Source organism: Caretta caretta, chromosome 8, assembly GCF_965140235.1.
Source record: "Caretta caretta isolate rCarCar2 chromosome 8, rCarCar1.hap1, whole genome shotgun sequence".
In the NCBI taxonomy this organism is placed as follows: domain Eukaryota; kingdom Metazoa; phylum Chordata; order Testudines; family Cheloniidae; genus Caretta; species Caretta caretta.
The window spans coordinates 59,979,316-60,002,693 of NC_134213.1; the positions used below are offsets into that span (position 1 = coordinate 59,979,316).

The following is a 23,378-nucleotide window of genomic DNA, read 5'->3' on the forward strand; positions in this document are numbered from 1 at the left end:
CCGATTCAGAACAGTACCCAATGCAGGACAACATTTTTCACCTAAGTTGTCCTTGCTTTCAGTATATATCTTTACACAAAATATTCTAAAAATGTAAGGCAGAGATTTTCAAAGCTTTCCTAAGGGATTTAGACGCTCAGATCTCACTATATTGTCTACATTTATTGAAATAAATTCAAGAAAGGTGTGTGAGGGGTCGAGAGAAACAGTTTAATGGAAATCCTATTAATAATGTATTTACTTTCATATTGTTTAAGGAATAAGCCTAGTAATAATTACCAACATGCTGTGTTAATGTTAAACTGACATGCAGATCAATATAATTTTAAATATAGTTGAATTGCCAATTTTTTATAAATGTAGTGCTCCACTATTACCGATTTTTCCCTTGACATTATGATCGCTGCACCCTGAGAGCACACCGTGAGTGGGTTTTACTTCTTTCTTGTCCTGTTGATATGTTTAGTAACCTCTTTCTGAGATACTGAAAAACTATAAGGCTAGACTTTTACAAATTTGTGGCTAAGTCTGAATTTGATGGGGATTGAGTAGCCCGCTTTCCAGATATTCATTAAAAAGGGATATATTTGCAGTCATAGCTTTCACTATACATAAGTGGTGAAAAGTCCAGCTGAATACTAAAGCTGTAGACTGTTTTAATAATCTCTGGCCAGATTCCCTCAATGATGGGTGATGATATAAGGGTTATAAAGGTGTTGCATTGTTCAAAATGGCATCCCTCTCCCCTCACTCAATATTTCCTGGATGTCGCTTCAGTGAGTTGCTCTTCATCTACTTTCAGACTTCAGCCAAGCTCTCCCTTAGCTGAGAGATGACACTGATTGCATCTGATGGGCTGGGAAGGTGCTATTGAGCTCTGGGTATTTTTCAATTGTGTATTGCTCAGTCCATAGAAAAACAGGTTTATACTCAGCTTATCACAGCTCAAATGGGGCACAAAGATCTTCTCAAGCATCCATGTTGTTTAGGGAAATGATCTTCTCCTTCATGGTGGACTACCCAAGGTCGTTACTGCTGCAGTGAAACTTAACTGTGTGTGACTCAGGGATCTCATTTAAAGCAGCTGTCTTCTTCTCTCTAGTAACACCAATAAACTCCATGGAGTAGAGTTGAAGCTAAGTTTTAGCTGTCTTTCTATCCAATATTCCTCTTGGCCTGGTATAAGGGGCTGCCCTCCCCCGAGAATACCACATGTAGTTTTAGATGGATACTGCCCATTAATGTTCAGTAATTCTCATTGGCATTTATTTATTAAAATAGACAACTGATAAATAACTAACCAAAACATTCCTGTTGGTTAACATCCAGGGGAAAGTATCTATTCATAACCACATTGATGAATCTCCGCCTTATTAAATGAAGTCACTCTATTGTTCTCAACAAAGGGAGAAGAGGTGTTTAGATAGTAAGCTATTTTGGGGGCAAGAACAGTCTTTGTACAGAAGCTAGCACAATGGAGTCCCAGTCCATGAGTTTAGCTTCTAGGTGCTATTGCAGTATAAATAATACTGCTTGGGTAAGATGCAGCAACAGAAAAAAATTGTAATACCATAGAGGCCATGGAAAGACAATTACTTTTACTGGGAAACTTGTCATTGACCTAAATATTCAGCAGCAAAATCAACATGGTACCATAAGAGATATGATATGTAGCAGCTTTTAACACATTTACAGTCTGAGACAAACAAAAAGGGATGTTACTTACTTGAAACTGAGGTTCTTTGAGATGGACTCTGCATATTCCCACACTTGGAATATGTACTGAATGGTACAGTCTTCTACTGTTAGAACACTTGTGAGGCCCCCTCTCGCCACTCCCCTTATCACTCCAGCACATTATCAGGATGGGACTATTAAAGGGAGCACTGTAGCAGTGGTCATCTCAGTTCTTCCCACCATTAATGCACCTCAGGGCTTTCCACCATTAACAAAACTAATGCTCCTTAAAGGGGAAGGAGGGTTGGAACAGTGGATATGCAGAGTACATCTCAAAGAACCTGCTTCAAATAAATAACCTTCTTTTCTTCTTCAAGTGTCCTCTGCATATTCCCACCCTTGGGAAGGCTTAGCCAATGGTAATCAGAGTAGGATGAGGGGTAAAAAGCCTTAAGTTAAATAAAGATTGAAGAACTGATCTGCCAAAACGGGCATCTGGTCCAGTTTAGATATCTATCACATAATGCTAAGTAAAAGCATGCATTGAGCTCTGCACTGATCTTTACCAATTTCAGCTAGTGGGACATGTTGTAAACATCCCAGATCCAACAAGGTGACAATTGGAGATACCACTGACATGGGGAATCTACAAAAGAGGTGATACAGCTCCCCTACAAGAGAAAGTAGGTCTTCGGGGCAGGGTGGAGGGGAAGCATAAGCGACAACCCAGGTGGTGAAGTATCTACCTTTTGTTTCTTGTGAGCAGGGAGAGACACTGCAGGCTTCATTATCCATGCATCTCTTCCCTTGTCTCTGCAAAGATCCAACAAAATCTGAGGAGTTCAGTTTGGAGTAAAATTGTGCAGTTATAACAACAGACAGTATTGGTGCCGGGGTAGTATTCAGATCCAACAACTGACATAAAAGGATGGTCAGATGACTCCGTATTTTATGACTCCAGTCCCTGGAGGTCTTCAGCTCTGCATGCTCTTGGTCCGGGAGACTGAGTCCCCAGTATGGGGAGTGGCCCCAGGTACTGACAAGTGTTTCGTTTTGGCTTTTTTTCCCCCTTCTTCAGTCTTTGGATCTGGAGTTTTAGTCACAGATTGGTAATTGCCCAGACGTGTTTCCATCATGGGCTTGTACCCTTGTAGGAATCAGATCTGTGGGGTTAATCAGGGAGTGCCAGTCTTTTAGAGCTAGATGCTGATAGTTTAGACTAGAAGGCTTCCTGAAACTGTAGGGTACTGGAGCTGATTCAGGCCTCTTATCCATTTTGTCAGGAGCCTCAGAAATCTCTGACCTGGAAGATATAACTGATGAGGCTTCCTGTAGTAAGAGGGACTGAATGCTATTTTGCCTCTTGCCTCTAGCTTGTTCTGTGAAGTTTCTGCAGGTAGAAGGAGAAAGCTCTTCTCCAAAGCACTTCAGACAGAGTGTGAGAGTGTCCAATGCTGCGAAGACAACACGACATGGAGTGCATCTCTTGAACCCATACTTCTTGGGGTTTGGATCTGCTATCAATGGTAACTATAACTGTCTAACTACAAACACTTAATTCTAACCTAACATGCTAGAGCTTTGCAGGGAGGAGCTAGATGGGATGCACAAGAACTCTAACAGACACTACTTATAGAAGGAGGTACCATTCATTGGCACGAGTCAGCACATGTGCCAAGAGTGGACACTCAAAGAAGTGCAGTCATCTTTAGATGAAATGCAGCTCAAAAGAGAATATTCTCAGACAGTGATGCATCAAGGCACTTGATGTTATGAGATGGCTTCATCTGACATTCTTGAATTGCTAACCAATATCACCTCCCATTCAAACAGGACACTATATGGATAGGCAAAACTACATCTTGTCAGTACCTACAATGTAATTGTACTAATGTATAATGTTCTAAGTGAAGGTGTGATTTCAGAAATGTACAAATGTGTCAAAATGGAGGAATTTCAAAGAAGGATGCTTTATAAAAAAACAACAAATATATGAATATTTTAAACAATGTTTGATTCATGGCATCCTCTCAGAACTCCATGGTCCACATCCTCAGTTCAGGTGCAGGACCAGTGCTAGGGCCTTGAGCTGAGATTTTCAAAGGAGCCTAAGAGAATTAGGCATCCAAATCCTATTGAAAGTCAGTGGGAGTTGGATGATTAACAGCTTTGAATTTCCCGGCCTCAAAAGAGAAATTAGGGTATTTTTCATTACAACAAAACATAGTACTTATAAATTCCCCTGTCCACCCCCATTTATAAGCAAGCATTTTAGTGTTCAGTCTTTTTCTCCCCGTTTCCTGTTCTTGCATTTGCTTTTTTTCCTCTCGGTCCTGTCTCCCCCAGACTATATCTTTCCTGTCTGCCATACATTTTATTTCATTCTACAATTTCCACTTTTCTCTACTCCTCTCTTACATACCTTCACTTCTATTTTTCTGCCTGATATTTTTTTCCCCGAGCTCTCCTTTCCTTTTCTGCCAGCTGGCTAGACAGCTGGTCCTGATAATACTGAGTGAATGAGTTGTGAAAACAGTTGTTCAGAAGCCAATTTTACCTGCAGTTTCCATTCTCTATGGGACTGGAAGTCCTGGGGATGAGAAGGAGGGAAATGGTGTGTGAAACAAACCCTGATGTTTTGAAGAAAGCCAGTGTTACACAGAATGTGGTGGGGGAATGAGATGGAACTAGTCCAGTTTAAACAGTCCTCATGGGATTGAAGAGAAGTGTTTGGAGTACCAATTCTTACACGGATGATTCATCAAGTCCATGTTAATTTAGGGGCAAATCCAATCCCCAGTGCTCAACCCAAATATCCCAGCTGGGTACTGTGTATCTCAACAGCAGCGTGGGGGTCGGAAGTGTGGAAGGAATCTTCCACCTAAGGCTGCAGAGCAGAGGTGGGCTCTAGTGGCAGCTGCAGTTCTAGTGTATTTCTGCTGCAGAACGAGAATCTGTGTAACAGTGAATTGGCCAATGCTGACCCTTCTCTCATCTGTCTCCTCCCCTTCCCATATATTCATTCACACTGCCACGGAAAGGGCCCTCTTGGAGCTAGGCTTCATCGCTTACAGGAGATAAGTATTCTCTGAGCAGCCGGCCCAAATCCAAAACCAATTCCACTGCCCTCACCACCTGTTGGAGGTTGGGGTAGCATTTGTCCTATAGGGATCAAGGAGTTATAATAAGTAAGGCACAGATCCAGCAAAGCACCGAAGCATATGCTTACCTTTAAGCACATACATAGTCCCAGGGGCTTCAAAGGGACTGCTCACCCCTCATTGTTAAGGAAATTCTGTGATATTCAGTAACACAAATACAAATATTTAAAAAGATCACACCTGACTCTTCAAATTCGCTGTTGTAAGCATTCCAGGTTTCACTTATGCGAAGCAGGGTTTCTTCCATGGCTTGAATGTCCATGTACGGACAGTTGCACTCTGGGAATTTGGGGCCACACTGACACCAGCAATCATTATCTCTGCAGATAAACTCCCCCTCTGAATTGCAGGCAATATAACTCAAAGCTGCCTGCACAAAACGCTCCTGCAGATATTCAGGCAGGATGAGCTGAAGACCTTCAGAAAATAAAATAGGAATAATCTCATTGAAATGTGAGATAGGGTTGACCCAAACAGAATCAGAAATCTACATATCATAGTGACAAAGTAACATTTTAGGTACAGAAGGGAACTATGTGGCCTAATTAGGTCAATTTACCCTTCTGTCTAGCATTCCCACTATATAGTATTTTTCCTCTCTCAAGGCTTAACCTCAGATGAATTCCTTATTTCCATCTGAGTTCAGAATATCAATCCTAGTAATCTGTGCTCTCCAGATAGAGGGCTTACTGGAGAACTTTCCTTCTGAGGAGACTGTCAGGAAAAAAAAAGGGTGGTGGGATGGATTATATCAACCTCACCTTGTTAAGAATTGATTAATAAATAGCCAGAGTCAGAAGGGCTTTTCTGCAGCAAAAAAATGCTGTGAAATTACAATCTTGATATTAGCAGTTAATGTAAACTTTGGAAAAATGGATGTAGAGAAACCAATTACAAAGGACAAGGGGGAAAGGGAAACAATCAGGGGGAAAAGTGTGCAGTCACATGCTAGCTTTAGTACATTTTTGTTGTTTCCTTTTCACAACGTAATGTCTAATGTATTCCAATTATCTGTCCATGAAGCTGTGAAGACAAATGAGGAAGAACAGAAACTATGAGCTAACCCCCCCCCACTTTTTATTTCCTATGCGTATGCTTCATTCTTTTATCCTTTTAATGTAGGTGTTTAGTGTCTTAATAGTATGCTGCAAAAATATATGTACGATGATTCATTGCCAACTGTATTTCTATGATGGTGCACAAAATAAAATTGAAGATTTGCTATCTGTTTTATTAAGTGCTGAGAACCCAGTTCTCACTGGGAGTGCCTCAAGGGGACACACTCAGCACCTTGCAGGATTGGACCCATAGGGCCAGATCCATTTTTCCAGGATTCCTGTTGACTTCAAGAGATATTAGACCAGGACCAAAATGATTATCACCAAACTGGCTGGTATGTCTTGGAAGGGATTTTCAAAATTGAGTTAGGAGCACAAGTCCTGCTGAAGGTCAATGAGACTTGTAGGGTAAATTTTCAGAGGCACAAATTGGGGGTAGGCCCCAAACTCTCATTGAAAGTCAGTGGGGGTTGGGGCTAAGTGCCCCTGCCCTTGAAAAAAATCTCCCTGAGCTCCTATTTTGGTGCTTTTGAAAATCCCACCCCTTGTTCTGAAAAAGTGAAAGTGCAAAGTACACACTTTCACAGTTAAATACATCTTCTTTGTTTTTTTTTAATATAGGTAATTATCCAGAATTCTTGCAACTGGAAATTAAGATCTACTTTTATAATAATGGAGTAGCATTTGCATGATGCCAATGAGCATGATTATATGGTAATTACTGAATTCTAATTTAGTTATGGCTGTCAGTCATGCTAGCTACAGTATTAAACAGCAACAATAAAATACAGCCAGCTACCTTATTAATATTAATCTTTTGCCAAAGATTTGGGGTCAGACCGTGATACTTTTACACTGAAACGTATCTAACTCCATGAGCAGTCTGACTGGAATCAACGGGAATACTTGTGGAGCAAATTGCTTTTCAATGTGAATAAGAGTATCATAATCCATAGATAACAGGTTATTTGTTATATATGCCTCTACTATACAGGAGCTTGTTCAAGTTCACAGGAAAATCTTTCTTGTTTTTAATACATTAGTAAATAATAATAATATTGTAAAATTTTGCAAGTAGAAAGCCATACCACAATGGTTTGAGAACACTGATGCCATTGCTAAAACCAGCTGTCTTTTTACTGGTCCTTTACCTCATGTCAAATCATGTAAAACTCAGCTGTTACTTAGGCATGATTGTAAACATATCAACATACTTCTGAAAAGCCTTGAAGTTGCAAAGTGAAAAGAAAATCTCAGTAGGCAATCCTTTGTTCAACATGATTAAATATAAAATAGTTTAAGCAGCAATAACATTATGATTTTTAATGTAATCCAATGGCATGTATCAAATCTGTCTTTCATTGACATAATAACCACTTTTCTACCTATTTTATTGACAACTGTGAGTGAACAAAGAACATTCCAAAATGGCAAATTATTTCTGCAGACCCAGTGGAAGAGATGAGCCTCCATGTAAATAACATCATCTATCAAATTGTTTTATGCCTTAAAAAAAAGATATCACATGATGTTTAACCTATGCTCTCCTTAATGTCCTCATAAACTGCTAGCAAGACAGACGTAGGAGAAAAAAAGAATGTGGACATATTCAACAGGGAGATAAAATAATCCTGATAGTCTATCTTGATAACTGAAAAACACTTTTTATATTATGTTCTGCCAATTTATGGCCTGATACTGCAAACATTTAATACAAGTAGTAATTGAGCATTTTGGTGGAAATTAGGGGTGCTACTTGCATGTGTAGACATTGCATTAGCAGCAAGTGTTTGCAGGGCTGGAGCCTTAATTTGCAAAATGAGCCAAATCTTGCTCCCTTTACACACCAAGTAATCCCACTCACGTGATTGGGCCTACTCTAAGTGCCCCTGCCCTTGAAAAAATCTCTTTGAGCTCCTATTTTGGTGTTTTTGAAAATCCCACCCCTTGTTCTGGAAAAGTGAAAGTGCAATACACACTTTCACAGTTAAATACATCTTCTTTGTTTTTTTAATATATGTAATTATCCAGAATTCTTGCAACTGGAAAGAAACTACAATTGGGTCTGTTAGCTGCAATAATACTGAGCCTCTATACACAGTACCCCTTGTGTAACTGATAAAAGCAATGATTAATGGCTAGATTCTGCCACCTTTGCTGATGTGGGGTTTTAGGTATGAGTAGATTTTTCAAAGCATTTAAGCACCTAAAGATGCACATAAGCACCTAATGGGATTTTCAAAAGTGCTTATGTAGAATAGATGCCTCAGTTTCCTGGATTTTAATGGGAGTTAGGCACATAACCTGTTTGGGTACTTTTGCCATAGACACTATGGACAAGATTTTTAAAGATATTTAAGCACCTGAAGAAGCAGATAGGTACCTAACTCCCACTGATTTTAATTGCAAGTAAGTGCCTAACAAGCTTATTTTCTTTTCAAAATCTCATTAGGCAACTAAATACTTCTGAAAATCCAGCTCCAGGTGCCCATCTGCATCTTTAGGCACTTACATACCTTTAAAACTCTGGCCTTTACTCTTCAAATAGTCCCATCAATTTCAATTGGGACTACTCAAAATGAGCCGGGATGTACTAAGAGGTCTACATTTCATTTCCTGTTCAGTGTACACTTTGGAAGTTTTGGTGGGTAAAGAGTGCATTCATGATTGATTGTTAAATAAGGCTGTAATATGTTAACAGACTTACATTATTTTCTGGTTAGTACCAACTTTGTTTCTAGTTCAAACACAACATGAGTTACTGACACTTCCTTCACTTTGTCCAGAATGTGCTTATTGGACAAAAAATTAGGGAAATGACCTTTTACGAAGGCAGCAAAAGTTAAAAGAGAAAATATTTTTTTATGGAATAGGAGGATATTTAACAAAATTGCACCTACGTACCTTGTAACTGAATCTTATTTTCAGGACTCTGAACCAGAACAGAACTGACAGAATCTAGGTTGTCATAGTTACTGCAGCCAAGAGGACCAGTCCGGGTTTCTGTTACCTAATGGTAAGGGAATGGAAAACCATTTGCTACATTATACAAAACAAGCTACGGCATTAAGAGTTTGTTTAATGAAATTCCCATCCAAATTGGCAGGTTGTATATTTTGTATGCTGACAATGCAACATTCTCTCATTTTATCAGCTAAAAATATTGCTACAAATATTTTACCAGTACAGCAAAAAATTTGGTGTCATTTCCATAGCAAGGGATTCCTTAAAGGCTTTATCAGCCCAAGAACTTAAGGCATGTTACATTTCTTCATGGCTGAGTGTTAAAGTGAGTTAGATGATAGCTTGCACCAAATTTAATTCTCACATCAGTGTGCAAAGCTGTAGCAAACTCTGCACTAGAGATGTGGGGCTTGATTCTGATCTCCCACATGCCTCTCTTACATAAGACTAATTCCACTGACTTCAGTAGATAGGCTCCTGATTTATTTCAGTGTAATTTAGGAGAAAATACATTTTTTGAACTCTAATGTTACCTTTTGTGAAATGTTCTTACAAAAGCTCCTGAACTTGCTGGATGTCTTTCAATTAGGAGATGATCTAAAATAAGGCCAGTCTCCTATACAAATTCAAGCTGTTTGTAATCAGAGGCACCAGGGAAGCCTAACTATGGAGTCAAATCACAGCTGAACTGATCAAAGCAAGATAATTCCAGATGGGGTGTGAGGCTGAGGCACTGTAAGTAAAGAGATGGGACTGGGGACATGAGGTTTATTTAATTAATGGATGTGAAAAGAATCTCAGCCAAAGTGAGTAATTCTGCATACTTTATGCAGTAACATGAAGATATTTTCTAAGCTTTGTAAAACTATGTTAAGGGCTAGATCGTGACTTCAGGTGCCGCTCTGAGTAAAGGGTGGTATCTAAATTAGATGCCCAGCAGCAGCCCTTTGAGGCAAGGAGTCACAATTGCCCCATTTCCTCCTTGCACACAGGAGCTGGTAACTTACCGCTAGTTTTTACCAGCACTGCCTGAGCTTCTCTAGGGGCAGCACAATGACTCCTGCCCCTCCCTATGGGATAGACTGTAAAGTGACAATCGAGCCTTGAATCCATAACTGAGGATAGGAATCTTGTGAGAAAACTGTTCTTGTAATGTCTCCAGTAGTCTGAGACTGTTCCCCTAGGTATTTCTACTTCCAATTCCATCTACATCTTGATGCACAAGAACTGTTAGCTTGTTCATTAAGTTGAACTCTTCTTCTAACTGAAAGTAAGCTAGAATAAAAGTAATACAAACAACTGTTCTTCCAGTCTACCCCAGCTACGTTACTTTAGGATCTCTTGGAGAAGGAGCCTAACTTATGAGGTTGGGGAACTTGATTTTAAGAGCCACACTTAAAATAAGCAAATGCATTAGATAAATCAGTTACATATTGCCAGTTCAGGTGCAGTCTTTTAAGCAGGAGAAATATTGTACTTTCAAAAGCTCTTATAAAAATTAGGAATTAGGAGGTTCTCTTTGTCTTCCTATTGCTAATCTTAAAGAAACGTGTAGTCCCCTACATTTACTTGCCTCTTCACCCACACATTGTTCTGTAGTGGCCTATGAACCACCACCGCCTGCAAAGTAGATATGGCTGTGGGACAGACCCCTCAGCTCTGAAAGGCATTGGACTTGATTATCCTTTGCCCGGCACCTGTGCAAAGTGATTATGAAAACATTGCTATTCTGATTTGTTAGCTGCATATGCCCATTTTGTACTCAGAGCAATGGAGACTCAGGCCCATTGGGTCTGGAGGCAGGCTCGATGTCTTCAGAAGCACTCAGGGAATGCATGCAGAATTGACCCTCTGTAGTTATGTCTGCACTGCAGCTGGCAGTGCGCCTCCCTGCCTGGGTACATAGACACATGCAACTCTGCTCAAGCTAGCATGCTAAAAATAGCATGGATGTTATAGGCTAGCCACCAGTGTACAAGCCCACCTAACTCCTGGTTATGCTAGCTCAAGTAGAGCTTGCGTCAGTCTGTCTACCTTGGCTAAAAGCCATGCTGCTATGGGAAGTGTAGAAATACCCTGCTACACTCTGGAGCATGGTAGTGAGGCTAGGTCTGGACACCCCTCTCTTCTATACTCCCTTTAAATTATCTAACGGGTAGTGATCAATGGCTCCATGTCTAGTTGGCAGCCGGTGTCAAGTGGAGTGCCCCAGGGGTCGGTCCTGGGGCCGGTTTTGTTCAATATCTTCATAAATGATCTGGAGGATGGTGTGGATTGCACTCTCAGCAAATTTGCGGATGATACTAAACTGGGAGGAGTGGTAGATACGCTGGAGGGCAGGGATAGGATACAGAGGGACCTAGACAAATTGGAGGATTGGGCCAAAAGAAATCTGATGAGGTTCAATAAGGATAAGTGCAGGGTCCTGCACTTAGGACGGAAGAACCCAATGCACAGCTACAGACTAGGGACGGAATGGCTAGGCAGCAGTTCTGCGGAAAAGGACCTAGGGGTGACAGTGGACGAGAAGCTGGATATGAGTCAGCAGTGTGCCCTTGTTGCCAAGAAGGCCAATGGCATTTTGGGATGTATAAGTAGGGGCATAGCGAGCAGATCGAGGGACATGATCGTCCCCCTCTATTCGACATTGGTGAGGCTTCATCTGGAGTACTGTGTCCAGTTTTGGGCCCCACACTACAAGAAGGATGTGGATAAATTGGAAAGAGTCCAGCGAAGGGCAACAAAAATGATTAGGGTTCTGGAACACATGACTTATGAGGAGAGGCTGAGGGAACTGGGATTGTTTAGTCTGCAGAAGAGAAGAATGAGGGGGGATTTGATAGCTGCTTTCAACTACCTGAGAGGTGGTTCCAGAGAGGATGGTTCTAGGCTATTCTCAGTGATAGAGGACAGGACAAGGAGTAATGGTCTCAAGTTGCAGTGGGGGGAGGTTTAGGTTGGATATTAGGAAAAACTTTTTCACTAGGAGGGTGGTGAAACACTGGAATGCATTGCCTAGGGAGGTGGTGGAATCTCCTTCCTTAGAAGTTTTTAAGGTCAGGCTTGACAAAGCCCTGGCTGGGATGATTTAATTGGGGATTGGTCCTGCTTTTGAGCAGGGGGTTGGACTAGATGACCTCCTGAGATCCCTTCCAACCCTGATATTCTATGATTCTATCTAGCACCAGAGGTTGTGCCTGACGTTCCCAGTCCTTCTGCTTGGTGGTCGTGAACCAGCACAAAGACGCCCATTGACTAACATGGCCATGGATTGGGCCCAGGAAGCACAAGGTCTGGAACAGTGAACTACCCCTTGCTCCTTGTGTTCTCTTCCCCCTTTGTGCACTCGCCTACAATCCAAGGCCTATGTTTCCTGCAAACCCTTTCTCATGTGAGCAATCCTTACGCACATGAGGAGTCCTAATTCAGTGAATGGGAATCCTTGTATGAGAAAAGATGGGCAGGATGGGAACCTATGTAAAACAAGGCAAACTCACACCAGATGATAACCAGGGCAACAGCTCACATAAGGGGGGGTGGAGACGGTGATTATTGTATTATTTATTCTATTTTGTAAATATTATGGTTAATAATTTTAAATACCCTTTTCCATATTGTGTTATTCTTAGACTGTTGGTTTTAAACCCATTTGTCTTTAAGGCAAGGTGACCATACAATGTAACTTCAAAAGTAGGATTTATGTGACCAAATTTATAATGCTTATTCATTCTCATTTACTGCTTGGATATCCTGAGGTAACAGACTAAGGAAGGTTAGTAATTAGCATCATTACAGACTCTCATTTTGTGCATGCAGATTCATTTATCATTCAGATGGATGATTAAAGGCAATTCAATATAGGTGGGCATTACCACTGACTTGCTTATGGGAGCATCAGGAGTTGGTTTGCTGAGGTCTGGGTGGGGAAGTGCAAAATAGTTATCCATAAATTACCTCTTGACTTCAATGGTTATAACCAATCACAAAACTTAAAAAACAAAAACAAAAAAACCCTATGTGTGTGTCCAAATAATTAGGGCTAGATTGTGATTTGGGCTACATGCCGGCAAAAAAGTGCAAGGGGATTACAGGTGAGCCGGCCCACAGAGAGTGTTTTAATGTCCTGCACGTATAGGACAGCAGCAATTATTAGCAGTCTCTTTCCTCTCTGGAACAAGGATGAAACAGGGAAGTGACTTGGAGGTGTGTCTCCATGTCGCAGTGCTTCCCAGGCTGCCTGAGTTGGTGCAGTGTATGCCCAGCCGCTTACTCAGGGATGTGCCTACAGTCACAGAATCAGACCTTCAGTTGGTGTAGCTTCATTGACATCCATGGAGCTACACCGGTCTACCCTAGCTGAGGACTGGCCCACAATCTACTCTTTCACTCTAATTTATATTGATTATATATATATATGTCATTTTGAGTTTTGACAAAGTAGAGCTTTCCTCTGATGAAACCCCTTCACCCTGCAATTCTTAGGTTCTGCATGCAAAATATGCTACACGTGTCATAGAAGGATTTGTATTGTGAAACAAAACAAAAATGTAAGTGGTGCATTGTTGTGCATAAGGAATAAAGGCCAATAATGAAGCTGCCTGAAATTCTACCTCTCTAGAGGTGCTTGTTAACAGTGATCAAATTGAAGTAGTTATATAAATTCCTGCTACAAATATACATACCCTGCTGAACAGAGGGTGTATTCTGGGAAAGAATTGGAATAGTAAGGAAATGAAATTATAGTCATTTACAAAAGCCACTTCCACTGTTTGCTGGCGTATTTCTCTCTATGACGACAGCATGATTCCAGTGATTGTATCCAGATTGGGGGGAGGAGAGGAAAATGAATGTATTTAATTGACTTTCAGATGTAGAACTGTGATTGTACGCACTGCCGAGGCTGTGCATCGGAACTGTTAAGTCTGAAGGTAAACAGTATAAGGTAGCCCTATAAACAGTAGAGGATAATGCATACAGTGTAATGCACACACTACAGTGGCAAGCCTAATTTATAAGTGGTGGAAGATGAAAGAAAAGCATCTTGGTTTCCCTCTTGTTCTGTAAACACCAGACCTATTGTCCACAAAGAACTTGAGCTCACATAGTAAAAATATTACAGAACAAAGTTGGTTAATAACCAAAAAACCCTAAGTACCAAGAACTAAAGGTGCATAAACCAATCTGATGTGAGGCAGGAATGTTATTCTCAGCTGCCTTGTTTCCAAGGATTATCACAGCACAGGTTTCCCTGGTCAGCAGGCTTTTCAATTCCCAGAAATAAACTATAACATTTGGCATTAATGAGACAACTGCCGACCATTTTCAGTCAGTTAAGACTCAGAACCATGGTGATAATGACCCGATTATAAGTGAACTGAGAGCATACCTCCTAGCTCTGTAGCAGGACTGAATTCTGTGATATCAGTAGGTAGTATTTCCCTAGGAAACGGTGTGTTTTTTGTCAGTGATAATTAAGCCTATAACAAGGCTTTCCTACCAAAAGGGAAAAATATTTATGCAGAGATTACTGATTCTTTTAAAATTCATGCTGCTAATATTCCTAACTACTTGCCCATGGAAAGTCCATGTCTCATCTTGTGTGAAGAGTCTTTAAAAACGTATTTGACTTCCAAGAAAGGTAAGCCAGCCCTAAGGAGAATGAGACGGTACCATTTATCTATGAATAGGCAGCTAAGTGCACATTCATCTTGGTGTCCGCCAATACTGTTTAGTATGTTAAATGAGTGGTTCTAGTAACAAACTCAGCACATACAATTCTAGTTGTGGCAAAGGAGTGTTATGCTTTTATTAGAGCATAAAACTCGGAGTCAGTGCTCCTGGGTTATATAACACTTAGTCTTTTAGTGCCTCAGTTTACTTATTTTAAATACTTCTCTCTTATGGTGTTGTGATGCTTAATTAATGTTTAGACAGGGCCAGATTCTGCTAATGTCCCTCATACTTAGTTGTACTTTACTCCATACATCATTCAGTGGGACTAATAACATAGTAAATTGCTACTCTGTGTGAGTGAGAGTGGAAATGTGTGGTCCATTGTGATTTGAGTTCCTCTGATATAAGTGCAAAGCATTGCTTACTAAGGGGAAAATTCAGCCAGGGCGCAAAATGCCTCCCCACCTCTTAAGCTCTGCATAGGGGCTGCACTGACAGTCTGCTGACAGAGTGACCATACATGGGTGCTGTGCACATCCAATATGCCACAGAAAGGGTTATAGCTGGGTGCGGAAGGGTCTGGTGCAGCTTCATAGAGGTGCTGCAAATTCATGTTTGCATGGGGGCATCAGTAACCCGTACAACCATTGGAAAGGGGCTGCAGTGGCTATTTCAGCCAATATCAACTGATGAGAGGGAATGGAGGTCTTCACAACTGTTCCACACCCTAGCCATGGTCTGAGACGGTGGACCTCACCTTTCAACAACTCAACACTCCAGCCACATTGCAGAAAGTGCAGATGCAACTGCTGGCAAAGTCTATTACACCCTAAAAAGGAGAATCAAATGAATAGGAACCATATGTATATAAAAAAATTAGGTTTCAGAGTAACAGCCGTTTTAGTCTGTATTCGCAAAAAGAAAAGGAGTACTTATTTAGTCTCTAAGGTGCCACAAGTATTCCTTTTCTTTTTATAAAAACTTAGGCTCTCATCTCCTTCCATATGCTACAATATTTTAACAAGAAAGCCTTGCCTTCAGGACTGCTTCTTCAGACTCTTCACAATATGAAGGTTACTCCTCTGCTGCCCTATTTGTGTCAGAATGTATATTAAAAGAAACCTGAATCACACTAATGGCTGCATAATTCAAAATAAAGCAAACCTCATTAACCTGTCAAACACTGGCATTTGCCACACAACCAGCCATGTGGATGTATCAGCAGGATGCATATATCAACCCACATCACCCAGAGAGTTAGAGGTCTTTTGTGCAATATTTTAAAACATTTTTGGAATGTATCTGTTATATGGCTTGTAAGTATATAACATCTTCAGTGCCTTTTCTAGCAGCAATGTGAATGACATCGTAGGAATTATTGTCTAAGGAGACCACTCGTTCAGAAGAGCCAGAATCATTCTCATGATGATATCACAGACTCTACTGTTACAAGACATAACTGCCATTAACTTAAATAGAAGTAGGATGGGGCTTTTTAAAAAGCTATTTCTCTTTTTGACAACAGACTTTATTTGAACGCGTCAATAGAGCTTCCCAAGAAGATTTGTTCGGTTTCCCTCCCTTCTCTACTCTCAAGTATCTAAATTAAAAAATAGGCTGAGAGTATATATGAGTAACTTAACAGCAAAAACTATTACAGGGATGTTGTGGTTATCCCAAAACCAAGCATTACAAATCCAGAAAATTTGGATTTAAGATTACTCTATAAGAGAACCAAATATTTTAAGGTATGGAAATAAATTCAAGCCACCTTACTGTGCCCTCTTGTGATGCTATGCAATAGCCGTACAATTATGATTAAAAACAGTTAATGTTTAGGGTTTCAGTTTAGCTTAAACCATTTTTTAAAGACACATTGAGCTTCTGTTTTTAATGTTCACGCCTCATGGTGTCACTGCAGGCAATGAGGCTCCTGAGTCTCTATGGGTTCAGCTACATTGATCCAGTCTATGGTTGAAGCAACCTACCTGAGACCACAGAGACTAGAGGTGACATTTTGGCGCTACTGAAGTCAATGACAGTTCTGTCATTGGCCTTAGTGGAGTCATGATTTCATCCTAGGCATGTATGTGTGAAGAGCATCTCAAACCCATTCCCTGTCAGACGGCCTCAGGAGGGTGTATGGGGTAGAACACTTTACCCTCTGTGTGTGCAGGAGCAGGGAGGTGCTCAGGACAGGAGTTGAGGCTGTCAGGAGAGGAGGAGGAGCAGCAGCAGCAGGGCACAGCTGACATGACAACAAGAGCAGAGCAGGGCCTGGAGACAGCACCATGATCTTAGCTTTCCTTTTTGGGAGGGGGCAGGAAAAGTGTCTTGTAAAAAAAAAATCATGAGCAGATCTAATAATTATGATTTAAACAGCAGGAAAAAGGGATAAAGACAAACACACACCACCCCTTACTTCACATATGTTATTTTAATTCTATTTTTTCCCTTATCTTTCTACAGAAGAAGCAGTTTTAAAAAAGAAATTCCTGTACAGGAATTCTTAGGCAATACACCTGATGTAGGAAACATCACTTCAGTCAAACACAGATAGCATCCTCTTTGAAAATCCTACATTGAAACATTTCTCTCTATGTAGGTCTGTATATGGCTCCCATCACCGTATTCTACTTGAAAACCTGCACATCCAACCTGTGTTCAAATCTTGCTGCTTCTTCTTCCATAATATCTCTACAATCCTGTTTTTTCTCATGGCCCACATCACTAAAACTACTAGCTATGCCCTCACTCTCTCCCATCTTGATTACTGCAGCCTCCCTCTCTCTGGCCTTCCTGACACCCACCTTGCTCCCCTTACATCCATTCAAAATACCTCTGGTAAAATCATTCCTGGCCCATCAGACTGTGTCACCTCCCCATTTGGATCCTTCCATTGACGCCCTCTCTGCCATTCCATCAAATACAAGTTTCTCTTCCTCACTTTTAAGGCCCATCACAATTCAATTTCTGCCTACTTATCCACTCTTATATCTGATTGCAAAACCCCTTATCCTTTTGTGCTCTACTGTGATACCAATCTCCATTGCCCATTTTTGATCGTGCAAGAAGCATTTGAGTTTATCATCAGTCCCAAGAGAATGTGGATCCGATTTCAGAAATTTAAATTTCAGCAGAGCCATAATGTAATAGCTGACTTTTTTGAATTTCCTCAGACGTTTAACCGAGATGTTGGATTACATTAATTTTAGAAAACACTCAACCTTTACCCTTAAAAGTTCTCCATCCATCAGTGTTCTTCCTATATGTATCAATGTCCAGTGACATCTCCCCTATATTGCTGAATAAGTCATGATGTAATTCTTTACAACTCCATTAATATTGTGTAGTTTCATCTATAGGAAAACCAAATCTTTAGCCTATACTATCCATTTTTCATAAACTCTTAGTAAGACACTATGAAAGAACACATCAGATTGGAATCTGATTCTTAATAATGTTGCCATAAATATGTCATGTTTATTGTACAGCCATAGATTATTGTTTCTATTATTCCAAAAACAACAATTAGGTTTTAAAAAATTGTAATACATGCATACCTTCTTTGTCCAAAGTTGGAAGGGGGATCATATTAACATTTTATGCTCCCCTGCTCACCAAAAGTCTGTACTCTGATATTTGTCTCTCAGAAAAATGCATTCATTGGCTGTCAAATGTTATTTCTCAGGAAAAATATCCATCATTACTTACCTCCAATAGCATTGCATAGTCTTATCAAGGCCGACTATTAGCATAAGCAAAAGAATTATCAACGTTCAATTAAACTCAAGGGTCTCACCAGTTAACCTTAAAGAATGTTGCTTGATGTAAACACATGCTTAATGCAGACTCTGTTTCGAAATCTGTACCATTATGGTAACATTTTCAAAAGTGCCTGAGTGACTTAGGATGTATTAAGTCCCATATTTAAAAATAATGCCATAATTTAGGAGAATCCTAAATCTCATTGGGAAACTAGGACTGCTAGGTGCCTAGGTTCCTTTTGAAAATGGCTCCTAGGTCACTTAAGTGCTTTTTGAAAATGTTACCCTTCTTCTCAGGTCAGATCCTCTCAGCCAGTATAAACTGATGCATCTTCATTAACTTTTGTTGATTTTGGAAGGATCGGCCCAATAATATTCAAATTACTCCATCAGGTATTAAACTTTAGGTTTAGCTGTTAGGACAAGGACTGTGTGATTGTGAACCCTTCGGGGCTCATTTTGTGGAAGAGTTTGGTTCATGATGGTTGGAAATGAACAAAAGCTTCAGGTTTTGGGAGAACAAATGTATTATGCTTGATCCTCCCAGGGGAACTGCCCATAGTAAGCACCTTCCCCTCCCATCTGCCCTTCTTCCCCAACAGGGACTTCAGTCCACATCCCTGCAGAAAGCTTCTGGCCCCAAGCCTAGCTTGCGAAGCAATTGTGGGAGGAGCAAGTGTAACACCAGCAGACCTCATCGTCGGCATGCAGGATCAAACCTGGGACCTCTGGAGCTTAGTACATAAGCCTCTACTGCAGAGGTGGGCAAACTATGGCCTGTGGGCCACATCCAGCCCGCAGGACCATCCTGCCCCGCCCTTGAGCTCCCGGCTGGGGAGGCTAGCCTCTAGCCCCTCCCCTGCAGTCTCAGCTCGCTGTCCCACCAGCTGGCCTGCCCCAGTGCTCTAGACTGTGCGGCGGTGTGGCTGGCTCTGGCTGGGCAGTGCGGCTGCCAGTCTTGGTGCTCTGAGAGGCATGGTAGGGGGGGTGGGGAGCGGGGGTTGGATAAGGGGCAGGGGGTCCCAAGGGCAGTCAGGCGACAGGGAGCAGGGGATGGTTGGATAGGCGTGGGAGTCCTGGGGGGCCTGTCAGGGGGTGGGGATGTGGATAGGGGTCTGGGAAGTCAGGGGACAGGGAGGTTCGATAGGTGGTGAGGTCCTGGGGGAGAGGCAGTTAGAGGCGGAGGGGTCCTGGGAGGGGGCAGTCAGGGGACAAGGAGCAGGGGGGTTGGATGGGTCAGGGAGTCTGAGGGGGGCAGTCAGGAGGTGGGAATTGGGACGTGGCAGATGGGAGGAGTGGGCCAGGATGTTTGGGGAGGCACAACCTTCCCGACCTGGCCCTCCATACAGTTTCGGAACCCTGATGTGGCCCTCAGACCAAAAAGTTTGCCCACCCCTGTTCTACTGCATGAGCTAAAAGCCATTTGGCCGTTAGCTAAGGCTGTAGAGTAGACTCATTAATCTCTCTGTCTCTCTCTAAGTGGTCTCGGTGCCACTAGATGGGACAGAACACCACACCCAGGAGTTGTGTGGGTTACATACTTCCCTGAGCTGAGGAAGCACGTCCTAAGCTTCAGAGACTTCCCAGTTGAAATCCCGGATGTGCCCCCACTTGTAACACCGACAGCCCCCGGTCATCAGTGGGCAGGATCGAACCTGGGACTTCTGGAGCTTAGTGCATGAGCCTCTACTGCATAAGCTAAAAGCCAACTGGCTGTTAGCTAAGTTGTAGAGCAGACTCATTAATCTCTCTGTCTTTCTCTCGCTAAGTGGTCTCAGTGCCACAAGATGGGACAGAACACGACACCCAGGAGGTGTGTGGGTTACACAAGGAATAGCTAGGGAAGAAGGCAGGGTGTTTGGATTCTCAGCTGTGCAAGGATAGGGGAACTTCTAGAAGCATGAGGTGAGGGTTGTGATTGCACAGATCCTCTACCACAAGGCTAAGTTTGAGTGGGATACAACTAAGCCACACAACTCTAGCTGGGCCTCTATAATCTCAGCCAAATATTAATTAGATCATGTTTTTTCACAGGGAATTCTCTGCTTTGTGATTAGTGAGATGTTCAGTGTTATTTTAGATAAATAACTCTGTTTTGAGTGAGATGTATTATGTTCTTTACCTGCAGCTGTAAGGTGCCTCTGAGCATACAGTGGCATGCCTGTTCTTCCTGTCTACCATCCTATATCATCAGCCTTCACTATATTTGAATAAACAGAAAACTTCAAAGTGACCGAGTTGTTGTCAGTCTGGCCTAATGGCTGGAGTGTAATATAATTTTTTTACCTTAAGAAATTACAATTTCACAAACCTTTTCCCTTTCTTTATCAAAACCCTCATGTACCCATAAAAGGTGATCAATGGGGATGCTGGACTAATGCTGCTACTGAGCTTAAGTATCATCCTGTTGACTCCTGCAACCAATCATGGCACAGTCAACTGGACAGTTTCTATCAGGGTCAGCTGCACTTATTAGGTTGCCAGGGGACTAGCTCTGCTACAGGCTAGCTCTGATATATCTAAGGTCACAATGTGCCACTTTAAAAAGATGTAATCCTCACAAGGACTCTTACAAATATTTGATCTTTGGGACTTCATTTCTAGTACTTTTATTCTTAAAAAAAAAAAGAAGTCCAGTATGATTTTGTCCTCCCGCAACACACATACTTAAATACAGTTTGTGTGCGTATCTGAAGTGATGGTAAGCAGATGTTTAAATGGACAAGACAGATAAAGGATGGGAAGGAAAGAGAGTCACAAAAGGTGAAATAATTTGCCTAAAGTCACATGGTAGGTCAGTACCAGAACTGGAAATAGAACCCAGGTTTCTTGACTCTGCCCTGGTCACAAGACCATAAACATTTCTGCATTAGACTAACTAGGCTTCCTGAGTTGGATTACCACACCTAATAATTAAGCAGAGTACTTGTAACTTTGAGTACTTCTAACAGCATGTAAGTACCACAGTGAAACTTAGAAAAATAATAGATTAGCTAGATAAAATACAAAAGAAAAAAAAAGACCTCAACAAACAAAACCAGTTGAGTTGAAAATCTTGAAACTCCATATATCTTCCACAGGGAAGTGTTTCTTGATGTATAAAATCCTTCATGGAGGGCAGATCCTAACCTACTAACAACTAGCTCTGAAGTAGCTCTGTGGAAATAAATCAGTCTATGTTGATTTACCCCAGGTGAGTTCTCTAGCCCATGAGTGCACAGTCCTGACACCATTTTACAAGTACACTCTGGTTAGGCTGCTTGATCTAGCTTAGCCACCAGCCTCTAATTCATCCCCCATCTAAAAAGGTAAGTGTATGAACACCATAGCTACCCTTTGGAGAGTTTCAGATAACAACACAGTGGTTCTTGATAGCTTTATTTCATGAACTAGACAAAAAGAACATATTTAATACAAAACAAGGCTGCTCTTGGTATTAGGCTCAAGAGACAACACTAGCCAGGCAGAGTATATGCTCAGCTGGAAAATCCTTCAAATCCTCTTAATTTGAATACACCTGGAGCTCCACAGGCCTATCAAATTTTAAAGCCTATTTGTTAGACCTTACATGGATCTTTTGTAATGTGCTTCTTACATTAATGTTTTAAGAGTATTCAAAGAATATAGGTTTCTGTGTAAACGTTTTTATTTTTAATCTCTCCTTGACTCTGTAACAAAGGTCAGACACTTTCTAAGGCCCTGAATAAGTGCAGAGTAACTGCTTCTGCTTCATAATGACAGGTGTATTTTTTCTAACTCTAATCAGTATAAAAGAGGGCTTGGCATGTCCCCCTGAGTGTGGGGAAGTAGGAGTGAGACAGAGGTGGTCCTACTAGGAAGAGATAGGTTTGAGGAGAGAAAGCCTAGGCCAAGGTACAGAGTTTGTTGTAGCCATCTACAACTAATAAAAGCAAACCCCAGGAAGGATAGGATTACCTCATGTTCAGAGCAGGGTGGGAACTCCACCTTCCACAAGCTCATTTTGTCTCCATCCGAATTACTTGTGAAGCCAGAGCCTAGTAAATTTCACTGTGGTAAAGAACAATGAGGAATCCGGTGGCACGGACTTACAGATTTATTTGGGCATAAGCTTTCGTGAGTAAAAACCCCACTTCTTCAGATGAATGGATTGTGGTGAAGTGTAGTAGCAGAGGAGGACTACCTACTTCCTCTCAAAGTATATTAGATTAAAAGCCCTAGCCATAACCACCCATTACATTACATACTGCATCCCAACACGTGGAACCCACTCCACCTAGACATCTGCCTTGAGACGTCCCTCAGTTCTGGCAAATGATGTGCTGTCAGAAGCTTTTCATTTTAGAACCACTGGTAGGTTAGATATGGGAGACAGCCTTTGGTCCAAGATTTGGCTCTGTTTATATTTCATAGCATTTTATTCTGGTTTTATGTTTTAATTAACAGGGAATTGCCCTGACTGTAAATAAAGACCAAAGATTGATTCATTATATCACAGCGTAGAGAAAGACACTTCATTCATTCATTCACTGAGGAGACATCTTGTTGAGAAGGGGTGTTTTATGAAAGGTTGGATCCTGGTTCCTGGGAAGCCAGTCAGCTCTGAAATAGACTGAACTTTGGCTGGGAAGAAGGAGGCGGGTGGGAGAGAGATCTACTTTATAAGACAGGAAAGGTAACTTCTATGATTAATATGTGTAGGTCCTAGTTCGCATTTTATGCTTTTGTTTGCATTGTAACAATTTGTTTCTATCACACTTTCTCGTTTCTAGTGGAACCTCAATTCTTTCTTAAATAAACCTTTTGTTGTTGTTTTAAGTGTTCACAAGTGCTGTGTATTATACAAGAGCAGTGATTTAAGGTAAAACTGGTAAACTGGGGAGAAGAGGATCTGGGATTTCTGTGAGCAGCTTGTGTTAGGCTGACTTATAATGGAAATGCTTCAAAGAGACTCAGAGACTGGGGTGCACCTCTCATTCACGTACAAGCGAAGACAGGGCTGGCATAGCGTGAAGGGAGTGCTTGAATGGCTGACAGATGCGGGATGTTAGGGAGCTATCCCAGGCAAGACTTCCTCTTGCTGGAGGCAGGGGATAACA

At 41.4% G+C, this 23,378-nt stretch overlaps 1 protein-coding gene across 5 annotated transcripts in view; it reads right to left on the bottom strand.

The window, feature by feature from the left end:
* BRINP3 (BMP/retinoic acid inducible neural specific 3) overlaps positions 1 to 23,378 on the bottom strand; it is a 291,595-nt gene that overhangs the window by 77,251 nt on the left and 190,966 nt on the right. For all 5 annotated transcript variants that reach the window (XM_048861076.2, XM_048861079.2, XM_048861078.2 and 2 more), the window contains 2 exons: positions 8,801 to 8,906; positions 5,019 to 5,255 (listed from right to left, as the gene is read on the bottom strand). In XM_048861076.2, coding sequence (XP_048717033.1) covers positions 5,019 to 5,255; positions 8,801 to 8,906 — 343 coding nt within the window. The remainder of the gene's footprint in view (positions 1 to 5,018; positions 5,256 to 8,800; positions 8,907 to 23,378) is intronic.